This window comes from Talaromyces proteolyticus (assembly GCF_021365285.1).
Source record: "Talaromyces proteolyticus strain PMI_201 chromosome Unknown BGW36scaffold_8, whole genome shotgun sequence".
NCBI classification, from domain to species: Eukaryota; Fungi; Ascomycota; class Eurotiomycetes; order Eurotiales; family Trichocomaceae; genus Talaromyces; species Talaromyces proteolyticus.
In genome coordinates, this window is record NW_025764284.1 from 2,009,037 (window position 1) to 2,021,118 (window position 12,082).

Genomic DNA, 12,082 nt, shown 5'->3' on the forward strand with positions numbered 1-12,082 from the left:
TCTGCAACATCAATACTGTGCGCGCAACATTGATTTTTATGAGTCTAACCTTTCAACCCGCACCTCCGAAACTGATGGTGGTTTGAAAATCACAGCCATTGGAGCAGAGATACCTTCCGGCAATGACGTAGTGGAAATAATAAAGGTGGCAACATGGGGCGAATAAATGTATGAAGGGCTGCCGTTTTTTCCTTTCACATTTTTCTCTCATTCTCGCAAATATATTGGAGAGATGCAGTATCAATTCACACGTAGTAAGAAACCTCACATATCAGATCATGCATAACTATATAGCATTAAGTTGACAAACTTGGCCTAGCAGAAACTCATATGTCAAAAAGACCAAGTCAGACCTCTTTAGCAGCCAATGCTGCCATTCTCGATTTGCTTGCCGGATCGAGATATGGTTTCTCGCCAATTCCAACTGCTCGGTGGCCAAAGCGCTCTCCTAGACCTTCATAGTCAAAAGTAGCGCTATGAAACACACTTCTATTATCCCAGATTGCTGTTCAAGCAGTCAGAAATGGAAAAACAACATAGGGAATTTGAACGTACCGATATCATTAGGATTTCTCCATTTGAATCTCACCTGAAGGTCATGATTCTCGATAATAACCGTTCTAAATTTCGTCAAGAGTTCTTCGGATTCGCTCAAGGTGAGCTCGTTGATAAACTTTGGGAAGGGACCAATAGCAAAGATACTCTTCCAGCCGGTCACTGGGTTCGTCCGAACGACGGGGTGTACCGCAGTCAGTTCCTTGCCTGTGTTAAAGGGGCTTCCCCTTGACTCTGTGTATATTTTAACATTCTCCGGGTCGCGCTCGGAAGCCTTGATGAAGCCATCCCCAATGAATGTAGCAGTCAGACCCTCAAAAAATTGTTGATATTTCCTAGAGAACCGGTCGTAAATCTCGTACCCCGAGGCCCACAGAGTATCCCCACCTGTACTGGGAAGTTGGGTAAGTCGAAGTGAGGTGTAGTCTGCTGGGGCTGGCTCGAACTGGATGTCCGAGTGCCACTGAGCTGAGTCATAGCGCCGCTGGTCAGTTTTACGATCGACATTAAACAACTTCTTCCTGGCGACTGAGCTGATAGTACTAATCTCAGCATCCGCCACACCAAATTCATTAGTATTGTTGAGTACTGGGTGAATATGAAGTGTTGAGGTGCTAGGTTTTCCAGCCAGTTGACCAAGCTGATTTACCAGCTCCTTTTGCAAATCATCGGTGAGATTGTTCTGGGCACGAAAGAAAACGACACCTCTTTGAGAAACTGGAGGTAACAGGTAACAAACAAGGTTAGCGTGATATCCAACTGACCGAAAAGAATATAGAAGGGCCTTACTAGTGATAGCGAGGTCTCTCACCAAGTCGTCTGAATTGGATGCGTTTAACAAATCGTTGACGATGTTAATGTTTGGAAACTCTCGACCAATGACTGGCGTCGTATCCTCGAATGTAAAAATATCCAAGGCCCCGCTTAGTTTCAGTGGCGTAGGGTACGGTGTTTGGCCAATGGTATGTTCTCTGACCGGCAAAGTCAGGATATCAGGCGCCATGATGATCGCTATTCCTGTGTCAACTAGTAGGTAAGACGAAAAGGAACCAAAATCGAATATATTTCTTGCGAAATGGGGATAATGAAACGGGCTTATATGACATATCTTTCTTATTTGAATCACGCAATTTCCGGTTTAGCTTGTGCAACTGGATAATAGAAAAGTAATTAGCGTTATCTAGGTGGGGGAACCCCGCACCATTTTGAAAGAAATCACACAGTTATGCCAACTTTTGTCCATGGTGCAAATGCCTATCTTTGAATTCGTCTTTGAATCAGCTATGGTTAAGTCTTGTGATAACTATCCGAAATCGGAATATCACCTACACTAGCATCTTGTTCATGCCTTACATTGAGCTCGTTCTACGGTTAAGAGTGCTGATAGACTAGTGATTGCTATTCATTTAAGCGCGCATGCTGGTTTATAATTTACAATAACTAAAGTTTTATATAAAATTCTGAGCTTGCGAGACAGAATATGTATGGTTTTACGGCGAACAGCAACTACTTATATTTGCTGCCCCAGTTACTTCAATATTCAATACAGACAATAAATCTGAACGACAAATGAAATGATAAAACTACACAAGATTTGAATTTGGTTTCTTGGCATCGATATTGAAATGGTCTTGACCTTCCTCTTCTCTTATGTTTCTGAGTCTCAATTGTCGTTGTAGGCGGCCCTCGCTTGCAGGATCGAAATATGCTAGAAATCTGTTAGCTTCGTCTGGAATTTGATAGAAACTAGATGTTAACGCTTACGTTTCTCTCCAAATACGGTAGTGCGAACTCCATGCCGAGTTGCTTCATATGACCCTGGAATTACACGGTGCGCAGTGCATCTATCTGTTTTGTTAATTTACCAGTACTGAGTTGTTTCTTTTCTGGAGATTACCGACCGATTATCCCACATAGCGACGCTACCCACCCCCCATTTCCATCGCACGTAGTGGTCATCTGCGGCATGGATATGGTGGGATAAGAAATCCAAGTTTTTGTCTAGTAATGTCAGCAGGTCCGAAAACTAGCTCATTTTTTATGAATCTAACCAGATTCAAGTTTTTTAAGCTCTGCAAAACCCGTTACGAAACCCGGATTTACATTCAATGCTTTTAGCCCCGTGACAGGGTGCGTACGGACGGCAGGATGATGAGTATCGATAGGAGGGCGGTTGGGTCCGACACCCCAGAGGTCCAAAATCGTGTCATCTATATAAGATTAGTATAATTACCATTACTATTAATATATAGATCCGAATGAAAATAAGAACATTGTAAGCGAGAAGTATGAACTGCATGTAGGCCATCCAAGAACTTCTTGTAGGCGTCGCTCAAAGCATCATAGAGGCCATATTGTGAGACCTTGAATCTATGTCAGAGCTCTATAATTACCAGAGTAGCGAATATATACCCACCCAAGCAGTGTCACCGCCAAGATCAGGATGCTCCTCCATTCGAAGCATTGAATAGGAAGGAGCTATATATCATCAATATAGTTGCCATGAATAAAGATTTGTAGGTAGAGATGGGTTTCTATTTACGGTTGATCTCGAAGGAAGTATCGGCATGGAACTCGCCACTGGGCTGTGCTTCAATCAGTATGCTTTGTATAGGCTGCATGAGTCATACTTACCCAGGGGGTAAATGTCGCAATCTCGCGATGATCTTCCCGGCTTCCTTTAATGGTAACAAACTATACAAAATTAGAGACCGACTCAGAAGATGCCTTCGTAGGCCTCGTACCTTTTGATCCTATTGCCACTTAGTATAAAATTTTCATCTCTTTGCTCGAGTCCAGTTGGGCCGTACCTTCTGGGCAGGATGCTTATCCAAAATGCCTGCACAATTATTTCTCCATCTCATTAATAAGGTCATCCTACCTTCAGCAAGCTATGGGCAAGACGAACCGTAATGCTGAAACAAGTCCACTTGACCATCGGTTGTCAAATCCTGGTCCCGGAAAAAAATAACCCCACGTTCCGTCACCAAGAGGGCCAATTCATCGAGTTGTTGCCTAGTCAGCTGGGATAATTGTATATTCTCTAACACAGTACCAATGCTTTCGGTGAGATCGACTCGTTTTGCGACGGAGAAGAGTGCCTTTTTTTCAGGATCAGCGAACAATGCCCGGTCCTTGGGCGGGTCACGGAGCTCGTGAATCGCATCAGGAGGGACATGGCTAGAGATCTTGGGGTTAAAGATAGGATGAAGGGTGATTGGATACCCAGAATCTGGGGAGATGTGTTTGCGAGACTCAAGCTGGGCCATTCTCTACCTTGTCTGCTTTTCTTTGCCCTTATATTTGTATTGGTATAGATCGGTTCAACGTTAGGTTTCAGAGGAATCTACTACCATTACTTGATGCCAAAAAGAAGGTGAGCTGTATTAGAATACGTCTGGAGCACGACATTTAATAGCGCGATTGTCTTATTGATCCAGGCGCGCAGGTTACTTCGCACCCAGCCGCCATACCCTCGTAGATTTGTAATTGACACAATAATAAGCAGTTAAATGCTAGTAGTAAATACTATGAGACACACCACGCTCTTGGTAATTCGTGGGGTGGTGACATACCCAATATTCTGTTCAAGAAAAGGGAGTGAATATGCTGAGATACTCACCTAGGTCTGAATAGTAAAGAAAATTAGTATTTAACATGTATAAAAGGCGATTAACAGTTGTGGATTTCTAAATCGACGTTGTTTATTGATTCTAACATAAACTATAAAATCAGGAAATATTACAAGATAGCGACGACCACACAAAGAAAAGATATCCACCGTAAATAAAATATCGTTATTAACAATATCAGCCCGGACTTCTGAAGTCTATAATAATTCTTTAATATGAGTGGTCATGGATTGCTGATATGATAACACGCTCTGATGGCATCATACGGACTCTACAAATATGAGTGGCCAGATTTTACGGTGTGCTCAGAATAGCGCGTATGGCGTCAGAGATCGGGCTGCATTGCCAAGGTTGCAGCTGCACGACTATTACAGTAAAAATTCAATTCAATCTCTTCCTAAGAGTTTCTACGTTGATAACATGGTAATTCAGGAACTACTTTCATATCAGTAGATATCCTGACCCCTGCTATTGTTTGAGGCCCACTGCGCACTTGAAGGGGTGGCTGCGGGGAGGTTGATTTAAGATATTTGCTATCAGTTAACCATGTCGCTGACAGTTAAAAATAAGAGTGACATCAACGTCGTTGATCCTCATTGCGATGCAAGCGGATTGAGTGATGTTGATTGAACCGAAGAAGAAGGAAGGCGCTTGGTCCGGCGGTCGGGATTCTTTTCAAGCAGATTTATATGTGGCATATTCTGACTGATACCTGAAGGGTTGACTGTCTTGTAATGTCATTGCTCATATTGGCTTTTTTTCTCTGCAGCTAGATCGAGGGAATATGTATGTTGGTCCTCAATTTGACATTGCTTGTATAGATCGCATTAGAGAGCTTACCGCAAACAAGTGGAAATGTTTTGACAGATTTCTTCCTTCGGGATATCGGATTTACTCAAAACAAGTACAATGCCGGTCAGCAGCTTTTATCGCTAGTCATTATAATTCTAGAGGCAAGTTATAATAATATTCAGGATTTAGGTACCGGACTCATACGTCGATGGTTAGGTTCCAAGCAATCACATTCTTTATCGTATTGGACCAATAGTATGGATTAGTGGCCAGATATTTGCTTGCTTGGATCTTTGGTCCCGAATCAAAGAATGCTGTTAACAACAAATGGGTGCTTAGTTGCCATATTTCAGGAATTCTAATATGGACTTAGTCCATATCTTACCACAAGGCTACTTCTTGGGTACGTTTTCTAACATCTCTACTCGGAAATGCTAAGCAAACCCGAATCACAATCAATGGTAGGCTCTGTGAGTCTGGCTTGATTCCTCACTATACACCATAACTCGCTGGTACACACAGGATGAATCGCCTAAGAGATTTTCCTGGTTTTTGTGGGTGATATGCTAGCCCAGGCAATCAGTGCCTTGGTAGCATTTGGTGTGTATGTGATATAGCTTCACAAATTAAGTGCACATGCTGACTTTTACCAGATTGCCCATGAGAGGAGTTACCAGACTAACTGGGTGGCAATGGTTGTTTATCGTACGAGCCATGAGTTCGATCGACGCTATTCTAATAAATATACTAACCTATAATTAGATCGAAGGGCTTTTTGGCCTCGTCGTAGGAGCAATTTTCGTCTTCCGTTTCCCTAAAGACACCCGAAATCCAAATAACGTATTCAAACACCGGTACTTCTCGGAGAGGGAAAGTGAGATTCTTGTCCAACGCCTTCTTCTAGATGATGCTACCAGGCTGACCACCACAGGAATATCACAAAAGAAGAAATCAAGAGTACTGTATGTGTCGATTCGTATATATTTTCCAGGCATGTATTAAAGATATACGCTTACGATTTCATTTCCAAAATTAGAACCTTATCCCACATATCCTACTCACCCATCTCTAGGCTAGCACCGTCCTCAACCATGTGGTCATACCCTCCAACATTGATAAATGGCTTTGGTTATGAGAGACTGAAGTCGAATGCGATGGTATCGGTTGGCCGGTGGATTCAGGTTGTCGTCAACATTGACCGGAACTTTACAGCAGACCAACTGGACCTCAGAGGGCCTGTCGTGCTTGCAGGGATGTTCCTCTGGTGTGTCTTTACTGTAGTTGCACTTAGAATCAATTGTAATCTTTAATATTGAATATAAACTGACAGAAAAAGTTGGCAAATCCTTTAGTTGTTCATTCAGAAGATACTCATACGCGGCACGCGATACTAACACTTGGTATTCTCATTTCGAGTGTTTGACGTAAGTTGGTTATTCTCCTCAAAGCAGAGCAATCTGTCTAACAAACCTAGATCCCGTAAACGGCTCTTGGATGGATCTGAATGCCCGCTCTGCCGGTGAATGTTCTATAACAATGGTTGTTTTCATAATGTCCGCCAATGCATCATGTATCGTTGGTAGCCAGATATTCCAGCCCAGTGACGCACCTTTATATCGGATTGGTTGGACAATAATCGTGGCGTTGGTGTCGGTTTCTTCATTCTTGACCCTGTTTGCCAATATGCAATACTGGTTGTTAAACCGTAGGATTAGAGGCAACTAGGACGAATATGGGGGGAAAAGAAACCTTTATCAGTTATAAAGAGAATAGAAAGTCAACGGTCAAGGTGGTATTCCCTGATTTTTGTACGAGATATGTGGTTGGTATAGGAGTGCAGCGCATCTAACTGCCTCAATACTGGGTATTTGGTAGTTGACTTAGCTAGGCAGGGATAAAAAGAGAAAAATAAAATAAAATTCAATATATAAAATTTGAAGGAACAACAATCAAAGTCCACTTGCTTCGTACATAAAGAAGTCAACTGGTGCCTTACTAGGATGCATATGACGATATTCTTATTAAGGTGCCAAGTGGTCTAGTTTAGATAATGTTCAATTCTATCGTTAAATCAATGGTGAAGAAATCTACACAATGGACTTTGAAATCTCTACATATATGTATGAGTGGTGATGTATTGTCTCATATAGTGGGGGTGGATATTGCTTTGAGGTGGTGTCATTCAAAGGTTCTTGGAGCAGCTTATGATATGATGGGTTTGAATAATCCTATTATTCTTTTCCCATATCCATTCGCTACGACAAAGAATAAGCTGCAGAACGCAGTTTATTATAGTATTCTAACATTGGAATCAGTTTAGATTTTTGAGGTTTCGTTCATTTCAATGTTGTATATATTCTTATGTTTCTTTTTACTTATTTTAGATGTCGACTCGGACTACTGAGCAAAAACCCTCATAAGCGCCCAAAGCTTCCCTTCACCACTACCTACATTCTTAGTGAACTTGTGTATATGTAGCACTGATGACTAAATCCACGGCATAAGATTCCTTGAATGCGTACCTGTCGGAGACTTTTGGTCACACCTCCATGTTCAATGGTCTTCATTATTCGACATTAATCTACCAGGCATCTCGTGAGATCAATATTTACTCTTTCTGAAGCCATTAACTGATGCCTTGTATATATCGTTCTTTTGAGTCCCAGCCATTAGCTAGAGAAAATGGTAAACATATTTGCTTTCCGACCGTTTGTTTGCTTCAATCCTTAGCATATTCCCAGTACTATTTTAACTCCTGACTGAGACCACCTTTTCCTATTCTGGTACGATATGTTGGCTCAGTATGCGAATTGTCGCTGCTATCTTTATCGTTGCCCGGTTGAATGTGTTTAATGGAATAACGGTATATTAATATTTTAACCTGCACAAATCTCCCTTGTTGTTAGCTTTACACCTTTAGTGTTGTTTCCGATGTTGAGTTTATTTAGTCATCATTTTGTGCACTGTCATGAAACACACCAGGACAGAGACAAGCGAGAACGTCAACTAATAGCATAGAGTCTACAAGTGGGCTAGAAGATCATCAAGTGGGTTGGAATTTCGTAGAAAATGACTTGATCCGATTTGTAAGTCTATCTAGCTCTACATTATCTATATCAACTTCCATCGCGACGATTTTTCTTAACAAAAGAAAGGGCGGTAAAAACAATTGTATCCATTCAAATATGCACTATAGCCAGCTTATTTGGTCCTAAAAGGCAATTAAATAGGCAGTGTAGCCGATTTTAGAATATAAAGAGCAGGTACTGTCTGTTTTCGACTAGAAATTATCGACATGATTCGCTAACATATCATATCGGCAACAAATTCTCCGAATAATGCGAAGTGTATAACAACATTGAAGACCATCGAAACGCCACAGAGCTATTGTTCTAATTTACCCCTCTTCTCTCTTATGTAAAAAATTTCAACAATACTGATCAGTGAGCACCCTATTTGAGCTGGGTGACAAAGGATCGCGGGTCCAACGCGAATCGAAAGAGGTCCCTCGCAACATTCGCAACTCCAGCCGTAATGGGCTAGTCTAATCGATAGCCAAGTCTCAAATAGTTGCGGGGTAATGGCCTGACCCGGGCGAACCCCCAATTGCTGATCTATAGAGTTTTGCCTCATCATAGGGAAATTGGATAGGTAGTAGATTTTCTTTCCCGCCACTCTTTGAATACCAACCTCGAGATGCTTTTCGGTTAGCAATCGGGAAATAATAGCCTGCTTTCAGGGGTCCCTTGTCGTATCATTTACTGGCGATTTCCAACCCAATTTTTATATTCGATAATTTATAGCTGGTACCAAACACGGAGCCATGATGTAAAAGAGCTTTTACTTACTATTAGACAAACTAATTGAAATCATACCAGAAGTTTTCTAGATCGTAGTTTTACTCGTTATAGATTATGTTGTTTTCCGATAATACAAATTGAACTATTCTACTAGTTCTATCCATTTACCGAGGTTCATCGAACGGACCACTAAACATCCTTACTAAGGGTTGCGCCTTTTTTGGGATAGTGGTTAAAAGTTCGACACAATAGGGTGATGTACACACTTGGTCGTATCTCGGATAGTCGTATCTCAAATGGTTATATCTTGGAAGAGATGGAGCCTGTCAACTGCCTGCCAACAGGTTGTATCTTCTTTCGATGTCATAGTCTATGAATCCAAATTGAATGAAGACTGTGCACTAATTTCTTCCCTCATTCGCTCTAGGCCTCAGAGACTTGAATATATTTATTTACCTTGCTAAGTGGGTCAAGACCGACACGAATTTGATAACCGACAGATCTACAAAATGTTTTCCTGGATTAGGCCATGACCTTACTTTGAATAGGGAGCTATTCCAGAACAAGAAGGTTCTAATAGCTCACTCCTTTTGAATATCTCCGTTTCCCTGTCATATTTCTTGGCTGATAATCCACGCCAATATCAATACATCATTATCACAATTGTAATAATAAAGGACAGAAAAGCCTTCATTTCATCGACGATGGCATTTTTATTGTTGCCTAGAATTGCCACGAGTGGTAGTCCGCTGTTATTGCTTTTCCTCGTCGCTCTCTCACTCCTGAGTCAAATCGGCGTAGCGCGACAACAATCGGACGGCTTTCCGGTCAAATTGCACTTTCATGAACGGGGGGTGATGACAGTGATTCTACATTTCTAGTTGGGGTGGGAAAGGCTGATATTACAGGGTGATACCTCATTTCACAGAAACTGAAAAACTATAAACACATACTAAATTGAAGATTATTAGTCCAGTGGCAGAAGTGGTCTTTGCCGGATATGCAAACTTCACTCAGACTGGTACTGGGCTCAGGCACCGGCTCTTCGCTCGTACCTTTATTTTTGCCAACCCAGCAAATACCACAAATACATTTATATACACCGTACTGGACAATTTGACAGGAGATACAGCAATCCGGCATGGTATCCTTCAAGGTCTTGCTAACCAAGGAGGCGACTATACTCGTTATGGAGAACATAATGTCGCTATAACTGGCACACATTCCCATTCTGGTCCAGGAGCTTGGAATAATTATCTCCTAGTGCAGATATCCACTATTGGATTCGATAAGCAGAGTTATAATGCCATTGTTGATGGTGCTCTGTTGTCGATTACCCGAGCTCATGAGAACCTTGCAGAGAGTAAGATCACTGTAGCTACCACCGAGATTACGGATGGCAATATTAATCGCAGTCCCTACTCATATTTGGCAAACCCAGAGTCTGAACGAGCACAATACGATTATAACACAGATAGAACAATGACATTGCTGAAGATTGACCGTACATCCGATAACAAGACGTCAGGCGTCCTGTCATTCTTCTCCGTACACGGCACCTCGCTTTACAACAACAACACACTTGTTACTGGCGACAACAAAGGGGTCGCTGCATACCTTTTTGAGCGTAGCGTGAGTAACGACACCCGTTTCGCTGATAGCTTTGTTGCTGGCTTTTCGCAATCAAGTGTTGGCGATAGCTCTCCGAATGTACTTGGAGCGTATTGCGAAGATACAGGCTTACAATGCAAATTCTCTGATAGCACATGCAATGGGAAGACAGAACTCTGTCAGGGACGAGGACCTTATTTTCAAGAAAAAGATAATGGAGCGAAGAGCTGTTTCGAAATGGGACGTCGTCAATATGCAGCTGCCACAGAGCTATATGATCAGATGATGCTTGGTACAGCGTCAAATTTGACTCAAATCACTGGCAGTTCCTCCGTCGCCGCATTTCATACGTACAACCAGATGTCGGGTTTTCAATTCACTTCTCCATTCAATGGTAATTCATTGTCTACCTGCTACGCAGCTTTGGGTTACTCTTTCGCTGGTGGAACCACCGACGGCCCAGGTGACTTTGACTTTACACAGAATAATACGGGCCCTGCCACTAAAAATCCTCTCTGGTTGATTGTTCATGATCTAATTCACACTCCGGGCCCAGAGCAAGTTAAATGTCAAGCCCCTAAGGATATTCTATTTGATATTGGCCAAAACACAATCCCTTATGCATGGGCACCGGACATCGTAGATGTTCAAGGACTTCGTCTTGGCCAATTGCTCGTTATAGTTTCCCCAAGTGAGGTAACCACCATGTCAGGCCGCCGTTGGAAAGCCATGGTTTCTCAAGAAGCTCAAAAGGTTTTATCTATCTCAGATCCAATTGTCGTTCTTGGATCTCCCGCCAACTCCTATTCTCATTATGTGACAACCGAGGAGGAATATGGTGTACAGCGCTATGAGGGTGCCTCCACACTTTTTGGTCCAAATGAACTGGCAGCTTACGTTAATTTGAGCTTGACCTATCTACCATACCTAGGTAGCACCAAAAACGTTGCAACTCTTCCTGCAATACCTGCAGGACCGAACCCACCAGTCAATACTAATATTTCCTTATCCTTCATTCCCGGTGTTGTTTACGATAATCCCCCTCTTGGACATTCGTTTGGCGATGTGTTAACTTCTTCTCCGATAAATGAGACGTACTCCCCTGGTGACTACTTCGCGGTTACTTTTGTAGGCGCTGACCCGCGAAATGACTTGAGATCTGAAGACACGTACGCTTCTGTTGACATGAAACATGATAACGGTGATTGGGAAAGGGTGCGCAGCGACTTAGACTGGAATTTGACATTCGAGTGGGCACGTACAGATGCGGTGGTCGGTTCAAGTGATGTCACTTTGACTTGGCAGATCGAGGACTCTTACTATCTCACTGGCTGGGCACAGCCGCTACAGAGCGGCACGTATCGTATCCATTATTATGGCAATTCAAAAAATATTTTGGGCACTTTGACAGCAATTGAAGGAATCGGGCCTGAATTTGAAGTCCAAGTCTAGCCATATTCTTTCGGTCGACCTCTAAAGTGTAGATGTGTCGATTTACAAATTTTGAAGCATTCATTTCAACGTTTAAATTATTGAGAAATAGACATGAACTCTAAAATGAAAAGAGGTTATAAAAAGTTATCTCCAGTGGCTTTTTTAATATTATGAGATTTGATTGCACAGACATGTACTTTAGAGAAGACAGATCCCCCAAAGAGGCACAGTGTGAGCCATTGGGCTAGTATATGTAGT

General features: G+C 42.2%; 4 protein-coding genes across 4 annotated transcripts; 2 read left to right on the forward strand and 2 right to left on the reverse strand.

Annotated features, from left to right (window-relative positions):
- Positions 1-347: 347 nt before the first annotated feature.
- Positions 348-1,558, reverse strand: BGW36DRAFT_299227 (alpha-ketoglutarate-dependent sulfonate dioxygenase; the record flags this gene model as incomplete). Its single annotated transcript, XM_046211510.1, has 3 exons — positions 348-505; positions 556-1,272; positions 1,345-1,558. The coding sequence occupies 3 exons, from the start codon at positions 1,556-1,558 to the stop codon at positions 348-350; spliced, it is 1,089 nt and encodes a 362-aa protein (XP_046070749.1).
- A 209-nt stretch (positions 1,559-1,767) lies between these two features.
- On the reverse strand, positions 1,768-3,905 carry BGW36DRAFT_463162 (alpha-ketoglutarate-dependent sulfonate dioxygenase). The gene is made up of 11 exons (XM_046222197.1): positions 3,464-3,905; positions 3,366-3,394; positions 3,300-3,308; positions 3,190-3,249; positions 3,098-3,140; positions 2,972-3,033; positions 2,828-2,918; positions 2,607-2,765; positions 2,457-2,556; positions 2,320-2,399; positions 1,768-2,263 (listed from the first exon to the last, which is right to left on the reverse strand). The coding sequence occupies exons 1-11, from the start codon at positions 3,822-3,824 to the stop codon at positions 2,139-2,141; spliced, it is 1,119 nt and encodes a 372-aa protein (XP_046070750.1). The 5' UTR covers positions 3,825-3,905; the 3' UTR covers positions 1,768-2,138.
- Positions 3,906-5,500: 1,595 nt separating this feature from the next.
- BGW36DRAFT_205133 (uncharacterized protein) lies at positions 5,501-6,014 on the forward strand. The gene is made up of 3 exons (XM_046209887.1): positions 5,501-5,583; positions 5,633-5,684; positions 5,742-6,014. Exons 1-3 carry the CDS (start codon positions 5,543-5,545, stop codon positions 5,979-5,981), a joined length of 333 nt encoding a protein of 110 aa, XP_046070751.1. The 5' UTR covers positions 5,501-5,542; the 3' UTR covers positions 5,982-6,014.
- A 3,469-nt stretch (positions 6,015-9,483) lies between these two features.
- Positions 9,484-11,842, forward strand: BGW36DRAFT_398796 (putative neutral/alkaline nonlysosomal ceramidase; the record flags this gene model as incomplete). The annotated part of the gene is made up of 3 exons (XM_046218448.1): positions 9,484-9,520; positions 9,661-9,688; positions 9,751-11,842. 3 exons carry the CDS (start codon positions 9,484-9,486, stop codon positions 11,840-11,842), a joined length of 2,157 nt encoding a protein of 718 aa, XP_046070752.1.
- Between the last annotated feature and the right edge of the window lie 240 nt (positions 11,843-12,082).

Excerpts from the sequence above, each read along its gene's own strand:
- BGW36DRAFT_463162 (XM_046222197.1), bottom strand. The coding sequence starts at position 3,824 with ATGGCCCAGCTTGAGTCTCGCAAACACATCTCCCCAGATTCTGGGTAT. Across the intron at positions 2,766-2,827 it reads TCATACTTCTCGCTTACAAT|ATGACACGATTTTGGACCTC; the intron begins GTTCTTATTTTC and ends AATCTTATATAG. Across the intron at positions 2,557-2,606 it reads GCTTAAAAAACTTGAATCTG|ACAAAAACTTGGATTTCTTA; the intron begins GTTAGATTCATA and ends TGACATTACTAG.
- BGW36DRAFT_205133 (XM_046209887.1), top strand. The coding sequence starts at position 5,543 with ATGCTAGCCCAGGCAATCAGTGCCTTGGTAGCATTTGGTGT. Across the intron at positions 5,584-5,632 it reads GCCTTGGTAGCATTTGGTGT|ATTGCCCATGAGAGGAGTTA; the intron begins GTATGTGATATA and ends GACTTTTACCAG. Across the intron at positions 5,685-5,741 it reads GGTGGCAATGGTTGTTTATC|ATCGAAGGGCTTTTTGGCCT; the intron begins GTACGAGCCATG and ends ACCTATAATTAG.